The sequence below is a fragment of the Corvus hawaiiensis genome, chromosome 4 (assembly GCF_020740725.1).
Source record: "Corvus hawaiiensis isolate bCorHaw1 chromosome 4, bCorHaw1.pri.cur, whole genome shotgun sequence".
In the NCBI taxonomy this organism is placed as follows: domain Eukaryota; kingdom Metazoa; phylum Chordata; class Aves; order Passeriformes; family Corvidae; genus Corvus; species Corvus hawaiiensis.
In genome coordinates, this window is record NC_063216.1 from 56,544,642 (window position 1) to 56,567,899 (window position 23,258).

The 23,258-nt window shown below is 37.5% G+C and overlaps 1 protein-coding gene across 3 annotated transcripts in view; it reads left to right on the forward strand.

Annotated features, from left to right (window-relative positions):
* KCND2 (potassium voltage-gated channel subfamily D member 2) overlaps positions 1–23,258 on the forward strand; it is a 265,445-nt gene that overhangs the window by 1,436 nt on the left and 240,751 nt on the right. For all 3 annotated transcript variants that reach the window (XM_048301431.1, XM_048301429.1, XM_048301432.1), the window contains exon 2: positions 800–1,973. In XM_048301431.1, the coding sequence (XP_048157388.1) occupies positions 859–1,973 (1,115 nt within the window). In that variant the 5' untranslated portion in view covers positions 800–858. The remainder of the gene's footprint in view (positions 1–799; positions 1,974–23,258) is intronic.

Consider the following 23,258-nt stretch of genomic DNA (forward strand, 5'->3'; position numbering starts at 1 on the left):
CCCACTCTGCCCGCTCCCTCTCTGTGGGGCGCTCCCCGCTCCCGGCGCCCTATCCCCGGCATCCCTCTGTCCTTCAAAGCATTTCCTGCACGAAAAACTTGCCTTAAAGTTTAATGCTGCCGCCCGGAGCTCCTCCCCCTGCCCCGCCGGCTTCCCCTGCCCCGCCGGCTTCCCCGGCCCCTAACCGGGGTCTGGAGGAGTCTCCGGGCGGCGATTAAAGCTCAGGGAGAAGATTCGTCCCGCCGCTGCTCCAGGGCTGCCGCTGGGAAGGGGGTCGGCCCGCCCGGCCCATCCCCTCCGCCCCGCCACGGCGAGCGGCGGCGGCGTTGGCGGCCCCGCTGCAGCCGCCCGGGAAGGGCTCCGCTGGCTGCCGCGGCCCGGCTCCGGCGGCGGGCGGGGAGCGAGCGGAGGAGGGGCGGGGGGCCGGCTGCATCGCGCGTGGAAGAAAATCTCCGTCCAGGTGGCTGCACAGCTGCACCAGGGCTATTAGCCGGCTCCAGGGGCTAGTGCTTTGAGGACTGTTGCGTCCATCCGGGGGCCTCGAATGGAGACCTTATATTCAAGGGATCTGGCTGTTAGAGTAGCTGCTTTGAATACAGGGATTTCCAAGTGCCCTCGTTTATTGTCCTAACAGTCCAACCAGCGCCTGGAAAGCATATTCTGGGGTGAAAAAGTGGAGAAAACAAGCAAAAAGGTTTTCAGTTAATACTGAATATGTATATGAACAAAAATGTTCAGAAATTCTGCTGTCTCAAGAATGTGTGAGAATTTGTATTTTTCTTTTCCCTCTCTATTTTAGTGGCTGGACCAGAGCTGTCCCTAGATTGACTCTCTTAGCTGTAATAGGTGTTTGGAGCCATGGCGGCAGGTGTAGCAGCTTGGTTACCCTTTGCCAGGGCAGCAGCCATAGGATGGATGCCAGTGGCTACTGGTCCCATGCCAGCTGCTCCACGGCAGGAGAGAAAGCGAAGCCAGGACTCTCTGATTGTGCTGAATGTGAGTGGCATCCAGTTCCAGACATGGCTGGACACCTTAGAGCGCTACCCTGACACTCTGCTAGGCAGTTCAGAGCGGGACTTCTTCTACCACCCTGAGACACAGCAGTACTTTTTTGACCGGGATCCTGACATTTTCCGCCACATTCTCAACTTCTATCGTACTGGGAAGCTTCATTATCCCCGCCAGGAATGCATCTCAGCTTATGATGAGGAGCTGGCCTTCTTTGGCATCATCCCTGAGATCATTGGTGACTGCTGTTACGAGGAGTACAAGGATCGCCGGCGTGAGAATGCTGAGCGCCTGCAGGATGATGCTGATACGGATCACGTACCTGAGAGCTCCCTACCCTCAATGACAGCTCGTCAGAGGATGTGGAGGGCCTTTGAAAACCCACACACCAGTACCCTGGCTCTGGTCTTCTACTATGTCACTGGTTTCTTCATTGCCGTCTCTGTTATTGCCAATGTGGTGGAGACAGTGCCCTGTGGGGTAAGCCCGGGTCGCATCAAAGAGCTGCCCTGTGGAGAGCGGTATGCGGTGGCTTTCTTCTGTCTGGATACTGCCTGTGTCATGATCTTCACTGTTGAATATCTTCTACGTCTGCTGGCAGCTCCTAGTCGCTACAAATTTGTGCGCAGTGTCATGAGTATCATTGATGTGGTGGCCATTATGCCATATTACATTGGCCTTGTGATGACAGATAACGAGGATGTCAGTGGGGCTTTTGTGACATTAAGAGTCTTTCGTGTCTTCAGGATCTTTAAGTTTTCCCGCCACTCACAGGGTCTGCGCATCCTGGGCTATACGCTGAAAAGTTGTGCCTCGGAGTTAGGCTTCCTCCTCTTCTCACTCACTATGGCCATCATTATCTTTGCCACAGTCATGTACTATGCAGAGAAAGGTTCATCAGCCAGCAAGTTTACCAGCATCCCTGCAGCCTTCTGGTACACCATCGTCACCATGACAACACTGGGGTAAGTGCAGCTGGTGGTTGGTTCAGCCAACATTTCAACAAGTGTATTGGCATGAATGGAAAATACTCAAAAAAAATGGTGATAGGAAAAAATGTGAGGCTAAGTTTTTCTTACAGAACTTTATGAATACAACTTGTGACTTCCTTCTAGATGTTTTACATGTTTAAGAGAGTTAACAGCATTGCTGAAATTAAAATAACCCAAATCCAAAAACTGCAAAAAACCTGAAAAAGCAAACAATTAAATAAAGCAAAAAAGGTCTTGAAACTGTTTGGTTTTGGACAACGAAATTGGAATGTTTTATGAGTATCTGTGAGTTATCAGTGGCTTTTTAATGGAGTATTGTCTTTGCTGGAAGGAGCTGTTACAGTGTTGCTAAAGTAGTAATATTTATAAGGAGAACTGAAGTACAAGCTCTTAATTTGATCAGTATGTGGATCTGCCATTTTGTTTTAAGTCATGTATTGATGTAGACCTGGATATTGAGTTTGTTATTACAAACATCATTTGTTTTCATGAAAATCATACCTTGTCTTTAAAAAAAAAAAAATCCTGATTTTATTTAAGACGCTGAACACATTTCCTTTGATTTTCTTGGACCTATAACTTTTAAATGATGAGTGTCAAGCTACACTGACTGGTGACACACTCTGGAAAATGATCTGAGGAAGTGTGAGACATATGACACATCAAGCATGTGTCTTCAAATATAATTCTAATGGCAATACAATTTCTTTCAGAGAATAGGGGTTAAAAAGTGTCACTGTTGACATTAGAATTCAATGCAGTTCAATGGGAAGATGAGAGCATTATTTTATAAAGTCTCTGATAACAAAGTCTGATTGTATCAGCTGATTCTGTGCACCAAGTTATAAAATGCATTTGTCTGTAATTACAACAGGGATTTAGAAGGTTTACTAATTTGAGATCACAATTTTTCCCTGTTCTTAATTTTGAGTTGTATAGTACCATCTATGAAACTGAAAATTTGTTGATTCATTAGAAACTGACTAGTTATTTAATAATTACAGATACTAAATGACAAACTTTGCACTTTCATTAAGGCAAAGCCCATCATTTTATTAGCATTTTGCCAGATCTTGTTGGGAATGTTGAGATTTATGAAACATGCATAACTTTTAAATTTAACAAAATGAAAGTGCATTATTAAACTATTATGAAAAACTTGATTTATTATGTGCAATTGTAATTTACTTGGGAAACGCGCATACAAAATATTGAAAATGATAAAGGGAATGTCTTATGTCACCATTTTTTATACAAGGCTTTTATCTTCAATGTGATATAACAAATGAAGATAAATATAGTGCGTAGTAAATATTTCATACTTCTTGTAAGGGCAAGTTATGCTAAAAGGGAGTGACAAGAGCTTTGGGGATTTTAATCTGCCTTTTAGGTTCCTGGGTGGTTTTTTGGTTTTCATCTTCTGTTGCTGGTGACAAATGGAAGGGACCAGTTAACAGAAGAAACAAGTTAGGCATGATAACTAGTTCCACATTCCTGTATTTTCTGATGCTGATATTTTTTACCATTTGTTTTTAATTAGAACAGTGAGGGTTTCAAGAAAGAACTGACTGATATTTAGAATGTATAGTCTTAATATAAAGAACAGAAGCTGGTCTATGTTTTTGTTTGTTAACAAAAGGTACTTTCTGAGTAAGTTGTTTCCATGGGCATGCACAATGTGGAAAGTACTTGTCCATGGTACTGAACAGAAACTTCTTGTTTTATGCCCAAATTGCAACTGATTATAACACAGGTATGATATCACAGCTGGTGTTAATATGATTTGTTTGTTTCTTTGCCAGACACACGCACATGCACACACAAACACGAGTATTATTCTGAAATTCCAGGTTTTGAAGTATTACTCTGAGTAAAGTCCTCTAAAGTACTGCTGAAATTCAAACATGATTTTATATCTCTTTGAATAGAACCTAAGAACCTGTTTTTAAGTACACAGCAACACACTATTTTGGTCCCAAAAAAGGGTTAAAGAAAACCCACTCATGTTTCTCTGTGCAAACTGCCTTGAAAAAGGAGTCAAAGTTTTGAGCAGGTTGAACAGAGATCCACAGTCTCACCCTCAGGAGTTCAGGTATGATGCAGGTTCAAATATGACAGACATCACCAATTTTTATGAAATCTTTAATCAGTGCATTAGCTGGATGATGTCCTTTTAATAACATCATGATAACTATATAAAGATTATGTTTAAATGTTAAATATATGTGAATAATTTAAATAAAATTAGCATAATAAAAGCTTTGAAATCTTTTTAGTTGATGGAATAATTACACAAAAGGAGAGGGAAATTGCAAGGAAAAGCATCAAGGGTCAGTGAAAGCTGATTGTAATTAGTACTGATACCTTTTCTATGTGCTAAAGCTTATCACCTTTTTACTAATACAGAGCTCCTGTTCATTTTAACTTTAGTTTTAGCTGAATCAGGGGTGTCTAAAAGGACTCGATGGAAACAACTTTTCTCTTTTAGAATCAAAGGTTGATGAAGTCTTTATGTTTTAAATGACACTAACACGCAGCAGGTTGTGTGAAATACTACAAAAATACATGAAAGCTAATAGCGAATAATAGATTAACATAAAATTGAGTTTTTGAGTCTTGGTGTCATTGTCATATTTTTCTAGATAGCAAAGGTATTGAGTAAGCGACCTTTGCAATTTGGGGACTTATTACCTTGGAAGCAGAGCTATATTTCTCAGTTCTGCATGGTTGCTGAGCAATTAAAGTGTCTTTAAAAAACATAGATTACATTTTCCTCTGCAGAGTGCTAGTGACTTCAAATATTACTATATTTTTGCCTCCAAGGATATCCCAGCTATTAACTGCTCTTGACTGCTCAGCTCAAGTAGTGCATGTACATGGAAATGTTACATGAAATAGATGAAAAAAAAATGAAAGGAAGGGAAGAAAGGAGGAAAGGAAGAAAGAACATGAGAAAAAGATACAGAGAGAGAAAGAGAAGAGAAAGATGACTAGGAAAACGGCATGCACACTTCCAGAAACTGAACTGTCTGATTTTAAACTTCAAACTAGTGTTTTATTAGGATTAATTGTAGCAAAAGTAAAGTAGGAACAAGAGGAGTAAAGAGAATAAAATTGAAAGAGGTCACAAAACATTTTATGGAGATTCAAGATAACAGTGGAAAGCATAGAAGGGACATAAAGGTCAAGAATCAGGTTAGTGTGAAACTTGGCAGAGAAAAAAACTCAAGTCTATTGAACTGGGACTGGCAGACCTCCATAGGGGCTTGTGAACATCTACACCCATAATGACAATTATGTCACTTTCTGCTGTCACCTTATAACATGACAATCTAATAACTTTCTATCTGGCCCGTCAGTAGCCAGCAAATGAGCTGCAATAGCTGGTAAGGTTTTGATGGTGTAAGGATATTGTTTGTTCCCAAGTCAGTCAGATCTATAGTGTAGTTTGTGTTTTATGAAGATATTATACTTTAAATAAGGAACGTAGTGCTCTTCTGTGACTAGTTCTAAAGCAATCTCACTGCTATATTAAAATTCTATTTTTATAGCCTTTACATTGGGTAGCTTTATCAAGTCACACAATGCTTCTGTAGATGAGCACAATACTTTATGAAGGGAAGCTTAAACTCAAGACTACTCATTTGCTTGCTTTGATTGGATAAACTGGAGGCGTGTCTTTCAGGAAAGATAAAGCAACTATTTGTTTTCATTACTTGTTAATATAGCCTATAATGCTTGAGGAAACCCACTTAAGATATATCAAATTCTCTGAAGACTTTATAATAAACAGATGACTAGATGTGGTAACAGAAAGCCTCAAAGAGTGAACAAGGGAAGAGAGCAACAGATTTCCTTTTCCTGCACATTCATGTTGTTTGCCATCTTCAGTCCGTTTTCCATTCTTTTTTCATCACTATGGGTATATATGGGTACATTTCTCCATTATTTATTCGAACTACCACTTTCCATAGTTTTCATGGTTGGGGTTGGTCTACTGGTTGACACCTTTCCTCCCTTCTTGAAGACAAGGTTAACTTTTTAATAAGACTCCACTGGCTTTATTTTTTCTTCTTCTGCTCCTTTGTTCCAGATTCCTAATTCATCCTTCATGACCAAATACACAAATCGAAGATTTGTGAAAGATCAAAGATCAAATCTTTTGTTTGTCATCATTGTCATTCATTTGACCTGAAATTTCCTCAGAACAGATTTTTTGTTCTGATATTTTTTTTGATGAATTTTTCCATATAAGCATCATAAAATTTCCACATCATCATTTTTTTCCCAAATGCCACACATATTCTCTTCTCTTTTCTCACCACTGTGCCATTTTCAGTGTTTTTAGTTCCTTATAGTCTCTGCATTTTAGTTTAAAACAATCCACCTCTTCAGAACTTTTATTAAAAAATTGAGTTTAATAAAATCTGACAAGAGAGAACAAAATTTAAAATATTTGTTTTGTGAAAAATGTCATTAAGAGTTTGCATATATTCTTATGATTAATGTTACAAATGTAAAGATTCCCAAATTAGAGTGTTCTTTCTGTATCTTGTACATACGTATTGCTCATTCATTTTTTGTTCAGTATTTTCAACCCTGTTTCAAGTAGAGTTTTTCTGGTTTTGTTTTCTTATATACAACCTAGTGGATTTTGTATTTTACAAATGTGTTTGATGTCTCAATCTATTTTCTCTTCACAGCAGAGATATTTAGCCTATATAACAGAGGAGGGACAAAGTGTAGTTGTGATCACCTTCAAAGTACATTACTAGATATTCAAAAAGGACTCCAGGGAGAATCTGTTGTACTAAGGGTCATTTTGATAGCAGTAAAAAAAAAAAATTCTGTAACAAAAAGATTACTCAAACTGTATTGGGCTGTTGTTGCTTGACAGAGAGCGGAGTAATTGTATTCTTATTTAGTTGCACTGGGGACCGGCTTTCCTCTTCAAAAAAATCCTGAAAATCTCTTAGAGGAAAAGGAGTTAGCTTGTTATACTCATTTTTCTTGAGCATGAATTTCCTTAGTTCAGTTATGAAGAGAATGAAGGTGATACTTAATAAAAAGGTCTTCCTGCTCAGGATCTAATGTATTTGCTCCTCTGGTAGAAACAGATGGAATTTTGTTTCCTTGTTGTTACTGTGAGACAAGGATAAGAACAATTAGATTAGTGTGGACCTGGATGTAACACAGAAATATGCTTGGTACAGCAGAACAAATCATCTTGGAGAGTAATTATGACTAGTGCCTGATCTATTAATTAGGGCCTATCATTCAAGTAATCATCAGTGAATACTGTCATTTTAGTAAAATCTTTAAGTGATCAAACCCAAGAAGTTCAAACTGAGTGATGACAATCCATACGTGACTCACATCATTGTGCCTCTGTCTAAGATGAAAAATTTGCAATATAAAAGCCTTATAAATCTATGAATACAGTATTAGAAATAGTGCCTACTATGAAAAAAAATATCTGGAAATGGAAACTGTATTTCTGAACAGGGGAACATAAATACCACAGAAATAAAGTGACTATTCAAAATAAGTTGAGAACATCTTGCAACTTCAGAGTGACAATTAAGTTTTCAGACATTTGAAAGAAAGTCTAATGAATTAGTCCTTTTACTTGATTTTTATGACATCATAGCCCATTGGCAGAAGTTTTTAATTTTCATAATGGTAAGGTAACGAGAGAATAATCTGGTTCATCAGGGGTTAAGATTATAGAGTGTTCCAAAGAGGGAGTATAAATTAGAACTACAGAAACAATGTTTAGAATCAGCCTTACCGGGTTTCATCAGTTACCTGACAACAGAGCTGACAGAGTGATGGGAAAGATTCTGTGTATTTCTGTACCTATCATTTATTGGGCAATAGGTAAGAGCACAGATTTTTCTGGAAGACACAGTCTTGAAAACTTTTTTTTTTTTTTTCTGAATTGATTATGCATTGGAGAAAAGGTGTTTGAATTTATAGACAGTGCTTTAAAATGATAGCTCTCTGCTGTACTTCCTGGAACAATAATAGTCACCATGCTTGGACTTCAACCCCTAACACAGTTAGGAGCCTAATTTCTACCACTGTTTCTTAAATATTTTTTATTAAGTATATGATTTTGACCTTCCTGTGCCTCTGGTAATGTTTTATAAAGTTCTTGTTAAATAAAAAGCATGTGGGGTTTGTTTTGATAAAAAAATCAATTTTCCCCAACGTACACAATGAAATTTGCATTATTTCTATGGCATAGACTTAAATACCTGTGGTTTGAGATGAAATAAAAAATAATGCTTTGACAAGACCATCTGATGTGTAACAGGTATAAGTGTCTTGTAGAAAAATTCTAGATACAAAAATTTACTCAGGTATCTGGTGTATGAAGGCTCAGGTTTAAACAAGAACACCTATGAAGATCATGTGATCAATGCATAAAAAGAATAAAATCTAACAGGATTCAGCTCTATTATAATTCAAATGAGACTGCACTCCTTTTCTCATAGCAGCGTAGACAGAGCTTATGCATTGTTAGGAGATACATCTTAATGTACCTAGTTATCAGTACAGCATTCCTACTACCATGAGTTCAAATTCTAGCAGTTAAGTGCATTGACAAAAGCTAACAAGCTATCTGATTATTAAAGATATAAAGATGTCGGTCATATAAGCAATTGTATTTTTTGTGTATTTAGAAAAGCAGTTGCCTTTCTTATATTCCACTGTGCAGTACTGTTCTTTACTTATCTGCAGATCTCCATCCTGAAGGTGAAAGCATTAGGAGCTACTGTGTAAATGTACTTAATTAGAGCATGATTCTTCACTTACAGAAAATGTGAAGTTGCTGAAAAACCTAGAAATATGTTATTAGTATGAACAAAGTAAAATTTTACATATTTAAAGTATTTAGGAATAGTATTTTGCATTTCATCCCTGTTTTTTCAGTTTCATCTGTGTTACTGGTTTCTTTGATCTGGTTGGTTTAACTGAGAAGTCAAATTTCACAGACACAGAGATCTCCTGGTTTTATTAATTTATAGGACCCAAACACTACAAGGAAGAATTCAAAGGCATTTATATATCTGGAGATGAAGATAGGCACTCAACTTGAATTCTCAGAAGAAGCTTGGGTGTTAGAAACACGAAGGAGAACAGCTGAAGAAAGCCAGCTGTGAAACTAGGTACCCAGTCACCTTAGAAAACAGTATTATGTGCACAGGAGTAACTTCTAGGATAAGTATAGAATACTGTGCTCAGACTTTGGGTATGCCCCAGAGTCAGGATCAAATGCCCCTATCAGAATCAAATGGATCCTCTTAGGCTTCAGGTTTTGTTAAAATAGAATATGTCCTATTTTTACATAATACTTTAGAAAGGAGATAAGAGTGTTGTGTGTATGGTATGCTTAGGAAAGAGGAATGAGTAATTCAAGTGAAAAAAGAAGGGTAAATGAAAGATTAATGTAAAGCATCCAAGGGATATATTTTTTGATCCTGATTTTCTGTCTCTGTGGTTTTCAAACCAAGAGTTCAGCATGAAAAGATATGTGAGAAATGGAAGCTATGACGTGTAGATATTATTAATGAAAATTTTTTTAGAAACAGTGTGGAAAATTATGAAACAATGTCAGGTAGGTGATTCCATTTTTCAAAGCAACATGCAATCTGAGGATTTATTTGTTTCAATAGGTCTCTTATTTAGCTTATGCACAGTAAATTTGTTAAGATGTTGATGTGTGGTAAGAAAAGGTAAAAGGTAATTCTCAGTTTTGACCACTGTAAATTCATCCCCTTCTCTGGTATGGTGGCACACATTCTTATTTTGTGTCTATTTGATTTTTTAATGAACATTGTTTGTACACTTATGTAGGAGGTTTAAGAAGTACTTTGCCTGCCTTTGGGTTTTGTTTTTGTGCAGTAATATGAGCTTTGTAAGCAGAGTCTACAGCTCTGCTAGTTGATTTTTCCCTTAATTCTAAATGAAGCATATTTAAGTCAAATTTTCCTGTTTTTTCCTGATTCTTTGTAAAAAAAAATTATTTCCTGAGGTAAGCATCTTGTATCACAGTTCTTTCTCTTTGAGGAAGCATTGTGATTTGTGAGCTGATTTTTAACCAGATGGTGTCTAGCTCAGTTTTTTACTTATTACCACTTCCACTTAGGCTTTATATCAAAAAGTAACATATTTAGCAAAAATCCCAATATTGAGAACACTTGTATATTTTTTAAAAATATGATCTATTGTAATATCAAATATATAAAAATGTTATAAAATTTGTATCTGTATAAATAAATTCAGCTGTTTTATTATTGAAGACTCAGTGTCTTTATCTAAAACATCTTATAGTATAAAAGGCAGTATAAACTTCTACGATTTTATTTAATTACTCTGAGTACTTCGGTAAATTAAAATAAAGTAAGTATGTTTCACTACAGTTTTAAATCTCTTGGATTAAGAGAATTAATCTTGGATTAAGAAGTAACTGTGAACTTCCTTAAAGGTATCTATAATAGTGTAATTTTATGATAATACATTATAATGCTTTGATAAATTTTTTTTTTGGAAAAAAATATTTTGAGGCCAAACCCCAACTTTTTTTCAAATGTATATCCAGAGATGAAGATTTTTTTTCTATGAATTGTACTGGCAGATTCTCAAAATACTTTGGCTGATACACAGGGAACAGTCTTTTAAGTTATCACTTGAAAGCTTGCCCATCCAGGCATTCCCTGTAAATGGCTGAGAGTTAGACTGTAAGGTTGTGAAGGAATTAATTTAGGATTGTGTAATAGCTTACAGTCTGAATGTGTCTTTTGCATCCTAACTCACTGCTTCTTTCAGTAAGATGAACCAAGAGAGTTTTCTGTATGAGAGCACATGTAATTTGAGTGGGATCCTGGACTTTTCATTTTTGTTTCTATTCATATCACCCTTTTTTATAGCCCAAAAGAGGAGTTTTATTATTTTGTTAGTAGCCTTACTTTCAGTTTCTGAAACTTTTATCTCTTCCACTTGCAGCCACTTAACAATTCCCTGAGCATCCTTATCAGCTGTGGGCAGCAACCACTGCACTGTGCAGAGTTGCTTAGGAACAAAATTGATGCTCTTTGACATGGTGGATTACAGCTGCAACATGCTGGTCCCCAACTCTCCTTCTTTCAACAGAGGAATAAAAAGCAGAGGTGTTGAACATGTTTTCCAAATCTGATTGTTAAGAGCCTATATACTTTTTTGGTTTAGAGTATCTAATCACTTCATTATTGATAGACAACAAACAGGTTAAGAATTGTGGCCTTTCTATTGAAGACACAGCAGTATCAAAAAATCTTTAGCAACAACTCTTTTTAACTCTTTGTAATGTAAATACCAGAGTATCTTGCATCACTTAGAGAATTGAGAATTTTCAGTTTTTCTAAGTTTTTTGGTTGGTTTGGTTTTTTTTTTGTTTTTTTTTTAATGCATTTGTTTACATGAGTTAATGAAATCCAAGTTGAGACATGGATATCATGGACTAGAGACATGAGAACTGGACAGAGTATATACACCTATTCTCACACACCTAGCGAGAGCTATGGGTGCAGCTGTCTCGTGTTTATTTAATATGTACTTATATAAAAAGAAACTTTCAATATTGTAAACTCTACACTGTTTGAGAATTTAGGTGGAATTTTCCGTTTTAGCATCTGGATGGAAGCTTGAAAGAGTACAAATTGAAGCTTTCCCACTGACAGATAGTTTAGAGTAAATCTATCCACAGACTGGCTCAATGATTTGATGTGCTCAGTATTAGTTATTTTCCAAGTGAAAGGGAAGCTCAAGTTTTATCTGATTTGCTTGTGAACAAAGTAATCAACCTATAGTATGTTAATCTGTGTCAAAAGGTGCTGAGTTTTAGAGGTAAATATTATAAAGGAATCTGCTTACAAAATAAGCCCCAGGTAATATGTGATATGTATGCTATACTTCTCAGACCACATGCTACTTCTGGCACCTCTCTCCCTTCATCCCATCACAGTCAGATCACTGTAGAAATTGCAGCTGCTGAAAGGCTGCAACCATCATCATTCTTTTAGCCTACAGTTTCTTTCCTGTGAAGGCCCAAATTTTCAAAATTTAGTGCATTAAATAATTCATGGGAGAAGCAATTTTGCTAGTCTTGCTGCTGAGCCCTTCAGCACGATTCAGCCTCTTGCCACACTGGCAGAGCTGTGGCAGTCTCTCTCCTCCTCTGGGGACAGGCACAGCTGCAGACTGAAGATGATGCTGACTTGTCGTGTCTGGCACAGATGACCTGTGATTTAAAAATATAGACATCTTTGTGCAACAGTGCACATGTAAGATAAAATCCTAGTTGTGGGAGGGGAAGATAGGAACCAGTTTTGTTTCGGGTCTCTAGAAGATGTAAAAGAGTGCCTGGAGTGAACTGCCCAAATCCCTTTGGATGCAACTGCCTTCTGGCAGCTGTCTGCCCTGAGCCCTCTTCACACCACGAGTACAGCACAATGTCTGTCAGGCAGTCATCCATGGAGTGGATTTACAGTGGGTTTGGCCATGCAATAGGAAAGAGGTTTGGGGTCTTGCAACACTTTTCCAGACTGTATGTGAGCTTTCCCTATTTCTCTATGTAGTCACAACATTTAGCATGCACTGCTTGCTATGTCTTCACAAACAAATTCAGTAAATACAGAGAAAACTGATAGGTGGTTTGGAATACTGGACAGAAAAATGGATGGAAATATGGATTTATATCCACATAAGTGGTTTTGAAAGATAGTTATATCAAAAGGCTGAAATCAGGTTGGTTCATCTCTTTAGTCTCTCTCAGTGGTGTATCTTCTGCCTTAATATACTTTCTGATACTTGTTTTCTAGCTCACTAGCTATTCTCAGAGGTTCCTTTGTTTTCAAAGCAAACAAACCCAAATGCAGCAGAAAGGTTTCCTTAAATAAACCTTTCATGTTGTCTATACATAGTTCATTTCCCAGTCCCTATGTTTGTGTGGAAGGGTAGAGCTATAGAATCTAGAGATTGTATCTTAGGTGTGTGGTTTTTAAAGACAATCAGGATATAAATCTATTTTAAAGGAGACAAATAGGACATGCTGTACAATAGAATTATTATGGAAGGATCTGGAGGTGGAATTCCAACTTGCTTCTCTGCCAGTTGCTTACTATCTCTGGAAGATATTTATAGGTCTTAACTTACTCCTCCAAAAGTTAAATAGTTCTGAACTAGTCATCCTTTTCTCACTTAGGAGGTAATGAAGAGAAGCAGGCATCTGGATGTGCTCATTCCTCTGCACTGAGTATAAATGAGATTTATTGTAATTAGCAGAGACTTTAAATACCAAGTGGAAATGGATGAGATAAATCCCAACCTCCGTGGGTAGTCAGTTTGATCAACTCTCCTTGTTCCCAAGTTATATAACTGTGAAAGGCCCATAACATATTCCTTTCAAAGATCATAGCAGAGTACATGCTTGGCATTTGATAGCAATTCCCACTTCATCAAAAAGGCAACGTCTGCTACATTTAAACTCAAAATACTCTTGTTTTGTGTAACCCAGAAGGCCACTTCAGTGCTTTTGCCAATTTTTTGTCCTTTTCCAAACAACACAACAAAAATTTTAAATTTGAAAAAAAAAGAGATTTAATGTTTGTGCTGATTTAGAAGAAGCCTCTAGAAATTTGAAAGAAAATTTAAGTATCCACTGTAATTTTCTGCAGGAAAGAGGTCATTCTTCAAATAGCAATGTTTGTGAATTAAGATATGGAAAGCTTGATTACCATTATTACCCTTCAAAGAGTTGTGAACTATTTCTGTTCTTCTGAACAGGAAACCTAAAGACCAAGCCACATGGTGGTCTTGTTAGCTGTTTCACCACTGTTCATTTCTAAAGTGTCCCAATGCAGGCACATCCCCCCACATATCCCCCCGTGCCGCTGTTCTAATGTCTGCCAGGAGGTCTCAGAGCTCTAGACTGCAGTTAGGCATTGCCAATGCATAGCTGTGAAGCAGACTGAAAATTTTAGAGACACACTAAAATAAATTTCAGCAGGGACACTCTACTCATTGCAGAAGTAATTTTCATATTTAATTCAATTTTAAAAATACCATTTTCTCTAAAACTGCCTCCAGACTGAAGTATTACAGAAGCTTGAAGGCCATGACAGGGTATTATGGTCAAAACTACTTCAGAGTTTTTGTCTTTCTTGTTTTCCTTCTGAACTTTGTTCACTTCTCTGCAAATCATACCAATCTCTCTGGTAAGGCAATTCTGTACTTCGGTATGGAATCCTGTTATCAACAAAGATTTGGTTTTTAGTTTGTTTTCATGATTTGCTTTTCCAGAACAGCAAATCTCAAATTTGCCAGCTAGTACAGTTCTATACAAGTGTGAAATAACATTTCCTTCAGTATGTTCCTTTTTTTAGTGTAAGAGTTCATGAAATTTGGCTCTTTTATGCATTAAATGGCATATTAATTTCTTTTTGTGTCTGTGTGTCTGTGAAAAGAAATGAATGAACTACAGAAGAAACAACATTTCCTCTTTTTTCTTCCCCTCAAATGGCCAGCTTTATCACAAACATCCAAATAAGTTTTAAAGAAAAAGTGCTATCCTGCATAACTAATGAAAGGTTGCTTCTCCTTTGAGGGGAAACAGCAGTTATTTCACAATTTGGGGCAACAATTTTGATTAAAAATAGTTCTGTTCCCATTTGCAGTTCAAGCTAATGCTTTTGAAAAGCTAGAAGAGTGATGATAATGATGGGAAAGAAGCTCTTTCTTAAGCTTCTTGCTTACTTCTAAGTTGTCCTTGGAAAAAATCCTGGCATGAAGACAAGTTTTTTACATGCTTCTGAGATTTGAAGTTACATTTTTAATATGACAACCCCTTTTTCACTGCCTTTAGAAACAAATTGAGAATGGGGACCTATGAAGCTGGTATGCAAAGAAATTATTTACCTAACTAGTTTGCTAGAGAGAAATAGATGAAGACAGTGTTAAAAACTGAGTTGTTAGTCCTTCAAGAGAGCAGCCTGAGAGTGGCTAGTGTTCTGCACCAGGGTGGTGTGGTGGGATGTGAGGTGAGAGAGTGAAGGTGCAGCATTCTTTCTGAGTCTTGACAAGAAAGACACAAAACCAAATGACTTAATAAAATAGATGTTTTGATAACATAAAGAGGAGTATTGTTATCTAGTAAATCTTATTCCCCTTCAGATGCTGGGAAACCATGCATTTGCGTAGCATTGGATGGGTTGTGGGTAATTTTCCCTCAGCATGCTGCACAGATCCTGTGCACGCAGAGATCCTTCTTTTGGTCCTTTGTGGTATTGCATAATTTTTTTTTTTTTTTTTTGCAATAAAACAACTCTATTAATAAAGGATGTTTTCATGAGAGCTTCTTGCTTGCACTTTTAGATGCAAAGTGGCATAATCACCAGTACTGAGTTGCCTGCTGGCTCCTCTCTTACACTGATCTGGTCAGGTTTATCCTGCAGACAATGTGTTTGTGCAACAGAGCACAGCCTGAGGGCTGGGGTGGACATTCAGCATGGTCTGTTATACCTGCTCATTTTCACTGTTACGTCTATCACTAACTCTCCAGTGTACTGGAGAATTCAGTCAGGTTCACTACAATGGGTTCGTGGTGTGAGGTAAAGAAAAATACACCTGTTCACAAGATTTCCTTACTGTAAGATAAAAATTGGTAACTTAGTGATTCTGGTTACGGATTTTGATCAGAGGATTATAAAAAACCAAGAACTTTTGGAGTCAGATGAAGGGAAATGTCACTCCTGTTTTCAAAAAGGAAAGGAAGGAGGATCTGGGGAACCACACACTAGTGAGCTTTACCTCTGTGCCTGGGAAGATCGTGGAGCAGATCCTCATGGAAGTAATTTTAAGGCACATACCACAAGGAGGTGTTTCGAGACAGCCAGCATGGCTTTCTTCAGGCAAATTGTGCCTGAACAATCTGGTGGCCCTCTATGATGGAGTGACTGCTACAGTCAGCGAGGGAAGACAGACCAATGTCATCTACCTAGACTTCTCTAAGGCATTTGACATGGTCCCATACAACACTCTTATCTCCAGAGTGGTCCACACATGGACTTGAAGGGTGGACTTGCGGGGTTCTCATGGATGAAAAGCTGAACATGAGCCAGCACTGTGCACTCACAGCCTGGAAAGCCAGCTGCATCCTGGGCTGCATCAAAAGCAGCATGGCCAGAAGGGCGAGGGAGGGGATTCTGCCCATTTACTCTGCCCTCGTGAGAGCCCACCTGGAGTGCTGCATCCAGCTGTGGCATCTTCAGCACAAGAAAGACATCGACCTGTTGGAGAGGGTCCAGAGGAGGGTCACAAAGATGATCAGAGGGATGGAGAACCTCCCCTATGAAGACAGGGCAGGGAGAGTTGGTGTTGTTCAGCTTGGAGAACACAAGGCTCCAGGGAAACCTTTTTGTGGCCTTCCAGTATCTAAAGGACCTTACAAAAATGAAGGAGAGTGAATTTTTACACAGACAGATAGTGATAGGACAAAGAGCAATGGTTTTAGACTAAAAGAGGAGATATTTAGATTAGATGGTAGGGAAAAATTCTTTACTGGGAGGACAGTGAGGCATGGGAACAGGTAGCCCAAAGAGGTTGTGGATGCCCCATCCCTGGAAGTGTTCAAGGCCAAGTTGGATGGGGCTCTGAGCAGGCTGCTCTAGTGGAAGATGCCCCTGCCCAAGGCCAGGGGGTTGGATTTAGATGGTCTTTAAAGTCCCTTGCAACCCATAACATTCTATGGTTCTAAGATAGTATCAGAATAAGTTGAATATGTTCAAATAAATATCTAGAACTTTTTCCAAAAGAAACCTCACATTTCTTCTAAAAATTTCACAGTGAAACATCAAGAGCTCTTACAATGTAAGGTATTAGAAAATCTCTTCAGGAATCTTTGAACTTTTTTCTTATGTGAGATTTTGATGAAAGTAAAATGTAGTTGAAAAATATAATTTATGAATTTCTTGTTTCCAAAAATACATCAATGAAACCCACTTATTTTTTATTCATTTTCTTTTAGAAATGTAGAACAAAACCCTAAAATTACACATTTGACTTGTTTTATTTTAATTGCTTTTGGGACTTCAGTTCAAAGCAATTTTGATTTTTCATCCATGTGTGGAATGGAGAATACTTTTAGAAACAACGCTATGAAAGAAAAATTTCATCTAATGGTGAAAGGCTACAAACCAGACTTTGCTGGCTCATTCTTTTTTTGACTGAAAAAGCAATTAGAAAACCTAATGGCAAGATATCCACATCAAATAAAAAAGATACAACTTCTGCCTTGGAAAGAAGTTGCAGATGGCTGAAGGTGTAACAGGTGTAGTACCACTGTGTTCTCACCTTTGCTTATGTCCTACCCATGTCATTTACTTCTAGCCGTGGACAGGGCCTTAGTTTTACACTAATTCATCTCCTTCACCTCCTCCTCTCATGTTCTCAGTTAATGGAAATAACTTAGCTGTGTTTTGGATCAAGCTTAGATTAGGGAGATGCTTTTTTTCCTAAATACTTTTTAAAGAATTGTGGACATTGGATACATTATAGCTATTCTTAAGTACCAAAGGTTCAGAGTCTCCAAGAATATCATAGAGCTTGTATACTGTGCAAACAGGAAAACAGATACTTTAAACTCACAAATAGTTCTTACTACTCTTACTTTCTTCAGCTATTTGTATAATCAAATGTCATAATCTACAAGGTGATGAGAGCTTTTGTCAGCTGCGGAACACTAAAACTTAACAAAAATTTCAATGTAAGGTGCAAAAATGCTGCAGCATCTGTGAGTCCCTGAATGCCTTGAAGGATTTAGTGCTATTCGCTTGATCCAAAGCCCATGGAAATCAAGTAAAGTCTTTGGTTTGACCTGAGAGGGCTTTACATCAAGCTTTTTTATAAAAAACCTCTAGCAAGATATTGACCAGGACAACAATTACTTTCTTGCATTATCTCAAACCCTAAGGATTTTATCCCAAATCCATGGCGGTGTTAACAGGCATTCCTCCAACACATGTATTGCTCTCACTACCTTATGCAGACACAGGGTGAGAAAAATAAATGATAGAGTTTAATTATATGTATTTGAATCATAGTTTCATCAACAGGAAAACAGTAAGTACATTCCAACTGCTGATGTAGCAGGTTTATCTGCTTTTTGTCACGAGGGAAATCTTAATGGGAAGCAAATGCTACAGCATCTCCTCTGCTAACATGGATATTGAGCCATGCATGAGATCCCTCCTTGAGTATTTCACAGAAATGGTCATAATCAACACTGGAGTAGAGAATTTGCTCAGAGTTTCTTACAGCTAAAAGGGGAACAAGTTGGCTTTTTTTTTCATTAGCTTATCAAAAGTCTTGCTAACTCACAGAAACTTTCAGGCAACCTTGAAAGTATATCATGCACTAATATCATCAGAGAACATGACAGACAGAGCCTGATGTATCTAATTTTGGACTGGTATAACAGTGCTATTTAGAGCAATAAAGGTTTTATCTCTTGGTTGATCTGTTTACTGAAATAGTCAGTGAAAAATGCGCCATATATTACATCTTCTCATTATTCTTCTGGCATAAAGGACATTTGAATGGATAGTTCTGCCTATATTTTGGGATTGTCCTGCTAATTATATTAGGATAAGGTCATATACTGTACTCAGCACTAGACTAGTAAGGCAGCACTGGTTCCAGTTCTGGGCCCCTCACTACAAGAAAGACATTGAGGGGCTGGAGAGAGTGCCCAGAGAAGGGCAACAGAGCTGGTGAAGGGTCTGGAGAGTGAGTCCAGTGAGGATAGGCTGAGGGAGCTGGGGTTCTTTAGCATGGGGAAAAGGAGCCTCAGGGGAGACCTTATCACTCTCTGCAACTACCTAAATGGAAGTTGCAGCCAGGTGGGGGTTGGTCTCTTATCCTAAGTAACAAACTAGGAGCAAACACCCTCAAGTTGTTCCAGGGGAGGTTTAGATTGGATGTTAGAAAAAAAATTATTTACTGGGAGGGCTCAAGCATTGGAATGGACTGCCCAGGGAAGTGGTTGAGTCACCATCCCTGAGTTGGTAAAGACTTGTAAATGTGATACATGGGGACCTGGTTTAGTGGTGAACAGACAAGTGCTGGGTTGACAGTTCGTCTCAATGATCTTAGTGGTCTTTTCTAACATAGATGATTCTTTGATGATGTATATAAAATGGGCATAAAGAAGAAAACCTCATTTCCCTAACGAGAATCTGTGAAACAATCAGTTAAAATGAATGACTGGCTAAGACTTATCAACAGCACAATGGTTATTATATGGACTTGTGTGCTTGCTTGCCTTTCCACATTAAAATCCATCACTCCTAGTGATCATCACACTTCCTTAGATTCCTCCAATACATGATAACCATTAGCCAAATAATTTTTTAATGAAAAACAAATAAACTTGCAGTTAATTTTTTTCTGATGTAAGACATGAATGCCAATACTCTGAAAATCCCGTAATGACTGAGAGAGACTAGATTTTATTCATGGGTTTTATTCCATTTCAGAGAACATTGCAGCTTTGTTGGCATGAATGCAGTGCATGAATGACTTTATGCATATTCACAACTGTTTCCTGGAAGGAAATGGCTTATTAAACAGTAATCATATAGCATGTGTAAGTGAGTTTTGTGGATAAACATGTATCTTTATCCTTATTGACTGGTTGTTGACTAAAAAAGTTTTTTTGATGACATTTAGTTTTCCAGAAATTTTACCAATCATCTTATGTCTGATTTCCTTTTCTGCCTGAGAAATTTCTTTTTCCTTATATGTAAATAATGCTGATTTTTCTCTGTTTCTCTTGAGTCACATACTTAAAGAAAAAAACCAGCTGAATTTAGGAGTGTCTAAGCCGAGTGTCTAAGCCCAGTGTCTTAGCCCAGGTGAGATGCTCAAATATATGTGTCTACTTTCAGGTGAGGTAAATCACTCCCTAGACTTAATGACTGCAATGGGAGCTTCAATACTAACTCACATACAAAAATCTACATACCTAAAACAAAAGTGTCTTCACTTTCTACTTGAATCCCATTCCAGGAGAGCAAAATGAAATTGTTATGATGTCAGAGCCAAGAATTATTTTTATTTATTCCTTTTTATACCCCCCTTCAGTTTTGGGGGTGCTGCTCTCTTTAATGATATCATGCAATTTAACTGTTCCTCATTCCATTTTCAAGTTTCTTTCCCCAAGGTGCTTTTCCTTAATGACATTGTCCACTCAAAGAGAGTGGAAGCAAATTGCTCAGGAGGAAGGACTCAGAATATATTGAACAGGTCACCTCAGAAAAAAAACATGTTCTCTTGAGGCATTATGATTATATTACAGTAGCCTCTGTACATGTCTTTAAAGAGTATCAGATAAATATTTTTCTACTAAATGAATAAAAGAGGAAAACCATAAAAAACTCACAGCATTTAAATCTTCTGTCCTTAATAGTACATTAAATAAACAGTGGAAAACATAACTGGAATTTTTGTTCAAATATATAAAATGTTGCTAGAAGAAAAGGATGTACAGGAATATTATGAAACCGTACTACAAACTAGCAAAATGAAATGAGAGAACCTACAGTGAATAAAACTAAAGAAATATGCATTATGAACACTATGTCTTATGATAAAAAAGGCCAGTAGAAACTACAGGAAACTCTGTAGTTTCAAATACTTGCTGTATTTGAAAAATATTGGTAAATATTTTGTCTTTTTAAATGTAGAAGTTATTTCATGATAGTTTCTTTAATTTGTGACAGTCTTATTGATCTAATAAAAAAGAGGAACAATTTTTACCTGTGCATTTTTTTTTATAAAGCAGCAATATAGATAAATGGGTGAAAAAGTTAATGATTTCTACCGGCATTTGGGGTTGAAGGCAAAGCCCAGAGGAGCTAATGGGAAGGCTTTCGTTTTCTTCAGCAGGTTTTAGATCAGGATCTTAGTTACGTCTTATGGTATATAATATAATATTCCTACATCATTAGTTCTTTCCAGTGGGAGCTGGAGTGTCAGATTTTACCCACATGAAATCCAAGGTAAAAGTTGTGACCTGCTTTTCTTATAAGAAAAGAAGGCAATGCTCTTATGATGGACTGGTGGAAATGTTAATGAAAACTGAAAACACTTGTAGAATTTTTGGTTTTTTAAATGTTAAATGTGTCATGAAAAGGTTTACTTACTTTATGGAATCCACTTTAAAATGTGTGTCTCAGCCGTCAGGTTGGAACATATCAATGTGTAAAAAATGCAATTACTCTTCAGGGGTGAGGTGAACTCTAATAGTTAGATGCTGTGCAAGCTTCTGAGACCAGACACCGTGACGATTTTGTAGGCATCTCATTAATGAATTGTAGCGCTGCAGCATGCTCTGCTTTACTTATTTATTGAAGAGATAATGGGAAATAACTGGTTTCTTTGTGAAGTCATAAATAATATGACAGAAGGATATTAAATGCACTGAGATGTGACAGAGAAGCTAAAAACTTGTGGGGTTTAGTATTTTATGGTGCCAGTTCTCCTTTACCCGTACATGTAAAACCAATAGATATGTTTTAGCTGGTTTTGTGAACAATTACCAATTTAGTGTGCTAGCTACTGACAAGTGGGTGTCTTAAATCATAAACAGTATCTCAGTTTTGCTATTTTGCAGTAACATACAGAAGTTACTAAAGAATAAATCTTCCTCCTCCTCCTCTTTTGTCATTCTTTTTTATTTCCTTCAGGTATTTTTCCTTTTTTTTTTTTTTTTTAAATAGAGATAGTCTTTCTCTATTTCTAAATTTCCAGTGTGAAATATTTGTTCCACAAAATATGAACATTTCTGACATTCACTCTTTGCATATTTTTTTCTCTGTGGTAGTCTTCTCCTGATACTGCGCACAGACTTACACGCAAGGTCCACTGTGGCTTCTCAGTACTTTGCACTCTTGATTAAAATAACAGCTACCTTTTTTTTCCCCCTCTGTCTCTGTGTGTGTGTGTGTGCGTGCATCTGAATTAAAGAGAGGAAAATGTGTTTTATTCTGAAGTGCAGACATAGCACTGAGATCCAGATTGAGGCAGCACTGTCCTCTTCTGTCTTCATTGCTGTTCTTTTAACTAAGAGATTTATCATGCAGTATATTGAGAATTTCCTCAGAGACTGTGGTGACTAAAGAAGTAGCAATCTCATTGGTTAGTCTTGGGAATATTTCTGAGTATCATGACCCCACAATTCTTCACCTTAGGTTTGCCTCTTCCTTTAGCATGAAGCTAGTATAGAAGACAGAGCTCCACAATGATGCAGCAAGTTTTATTTAGGTTCCTATATCCTGTCCATCTTCATGGTACCCAACCACTTATATCATAAACATCCTTCTACAATTTGAATGAGTTATTTTTCCTGGAGCAATAAGAGTTTCTTCTGGGTTGGTAGTTTAGACACTGTTGCAGCAGGCAAATGTAGAGGTCACAGATGTGTGGATATCAGCCACTATGCTAGCCATGAGTGTTTGGTTTTATAGTGTCCATTACCACCTCATCTAAAGACTAAGCTCATCTCCTGAAACATGACCTTTTTATTGGAGGAGTTCCAAGCATTTTCAGAAGGGGTGCCGAGGCTTGTTATTTTTGCTTGCTTATCCCACTTACATAATTTTATAGCAGTGTAAATCTATTTTTTCACAAGCATATCCTAGTTTGTAGTAATGTGAAAATAGAGTGAGGCCTGATCTGTCATGCTCAGCCTTTGCACTGCCAGCAAAATACAATTTTAATTCATTTGAAGTAGGAAGTAGTAGGAAGTAGGAAATAGAGAAGCAATTCTATTGCAACTCAAGTGATGTGTATATAAAAATTTAAGGTTAGAAACAATTTCTGTCAACTATTCTATTATGTGGTGATTATTATTCTAACTTAAAATTTCTCTTCAGGGCCAGCAGTGCCATAATGACTTAAGAAAATGAAGTGTTCATTTTTCATTGAGCAGTGAAGTGGTGACTTGGAAAAAGTAAAGTTTCATCTACAACAGTTCAAGTAACTGAGAAAGCACTGGGTAAAATATCATTGAGTTCTGCAAAATAAGTTAGGGTCAGTCTTTCTCATAAATTTTAGGGAACTACAGAATACTCGATCTTGAAGTAAAGCAGATGACACTCATGTTGTGATCATATCTGTCCATTTCTTCTAGCAGCTTCATGGGGACTAGTCTTATAA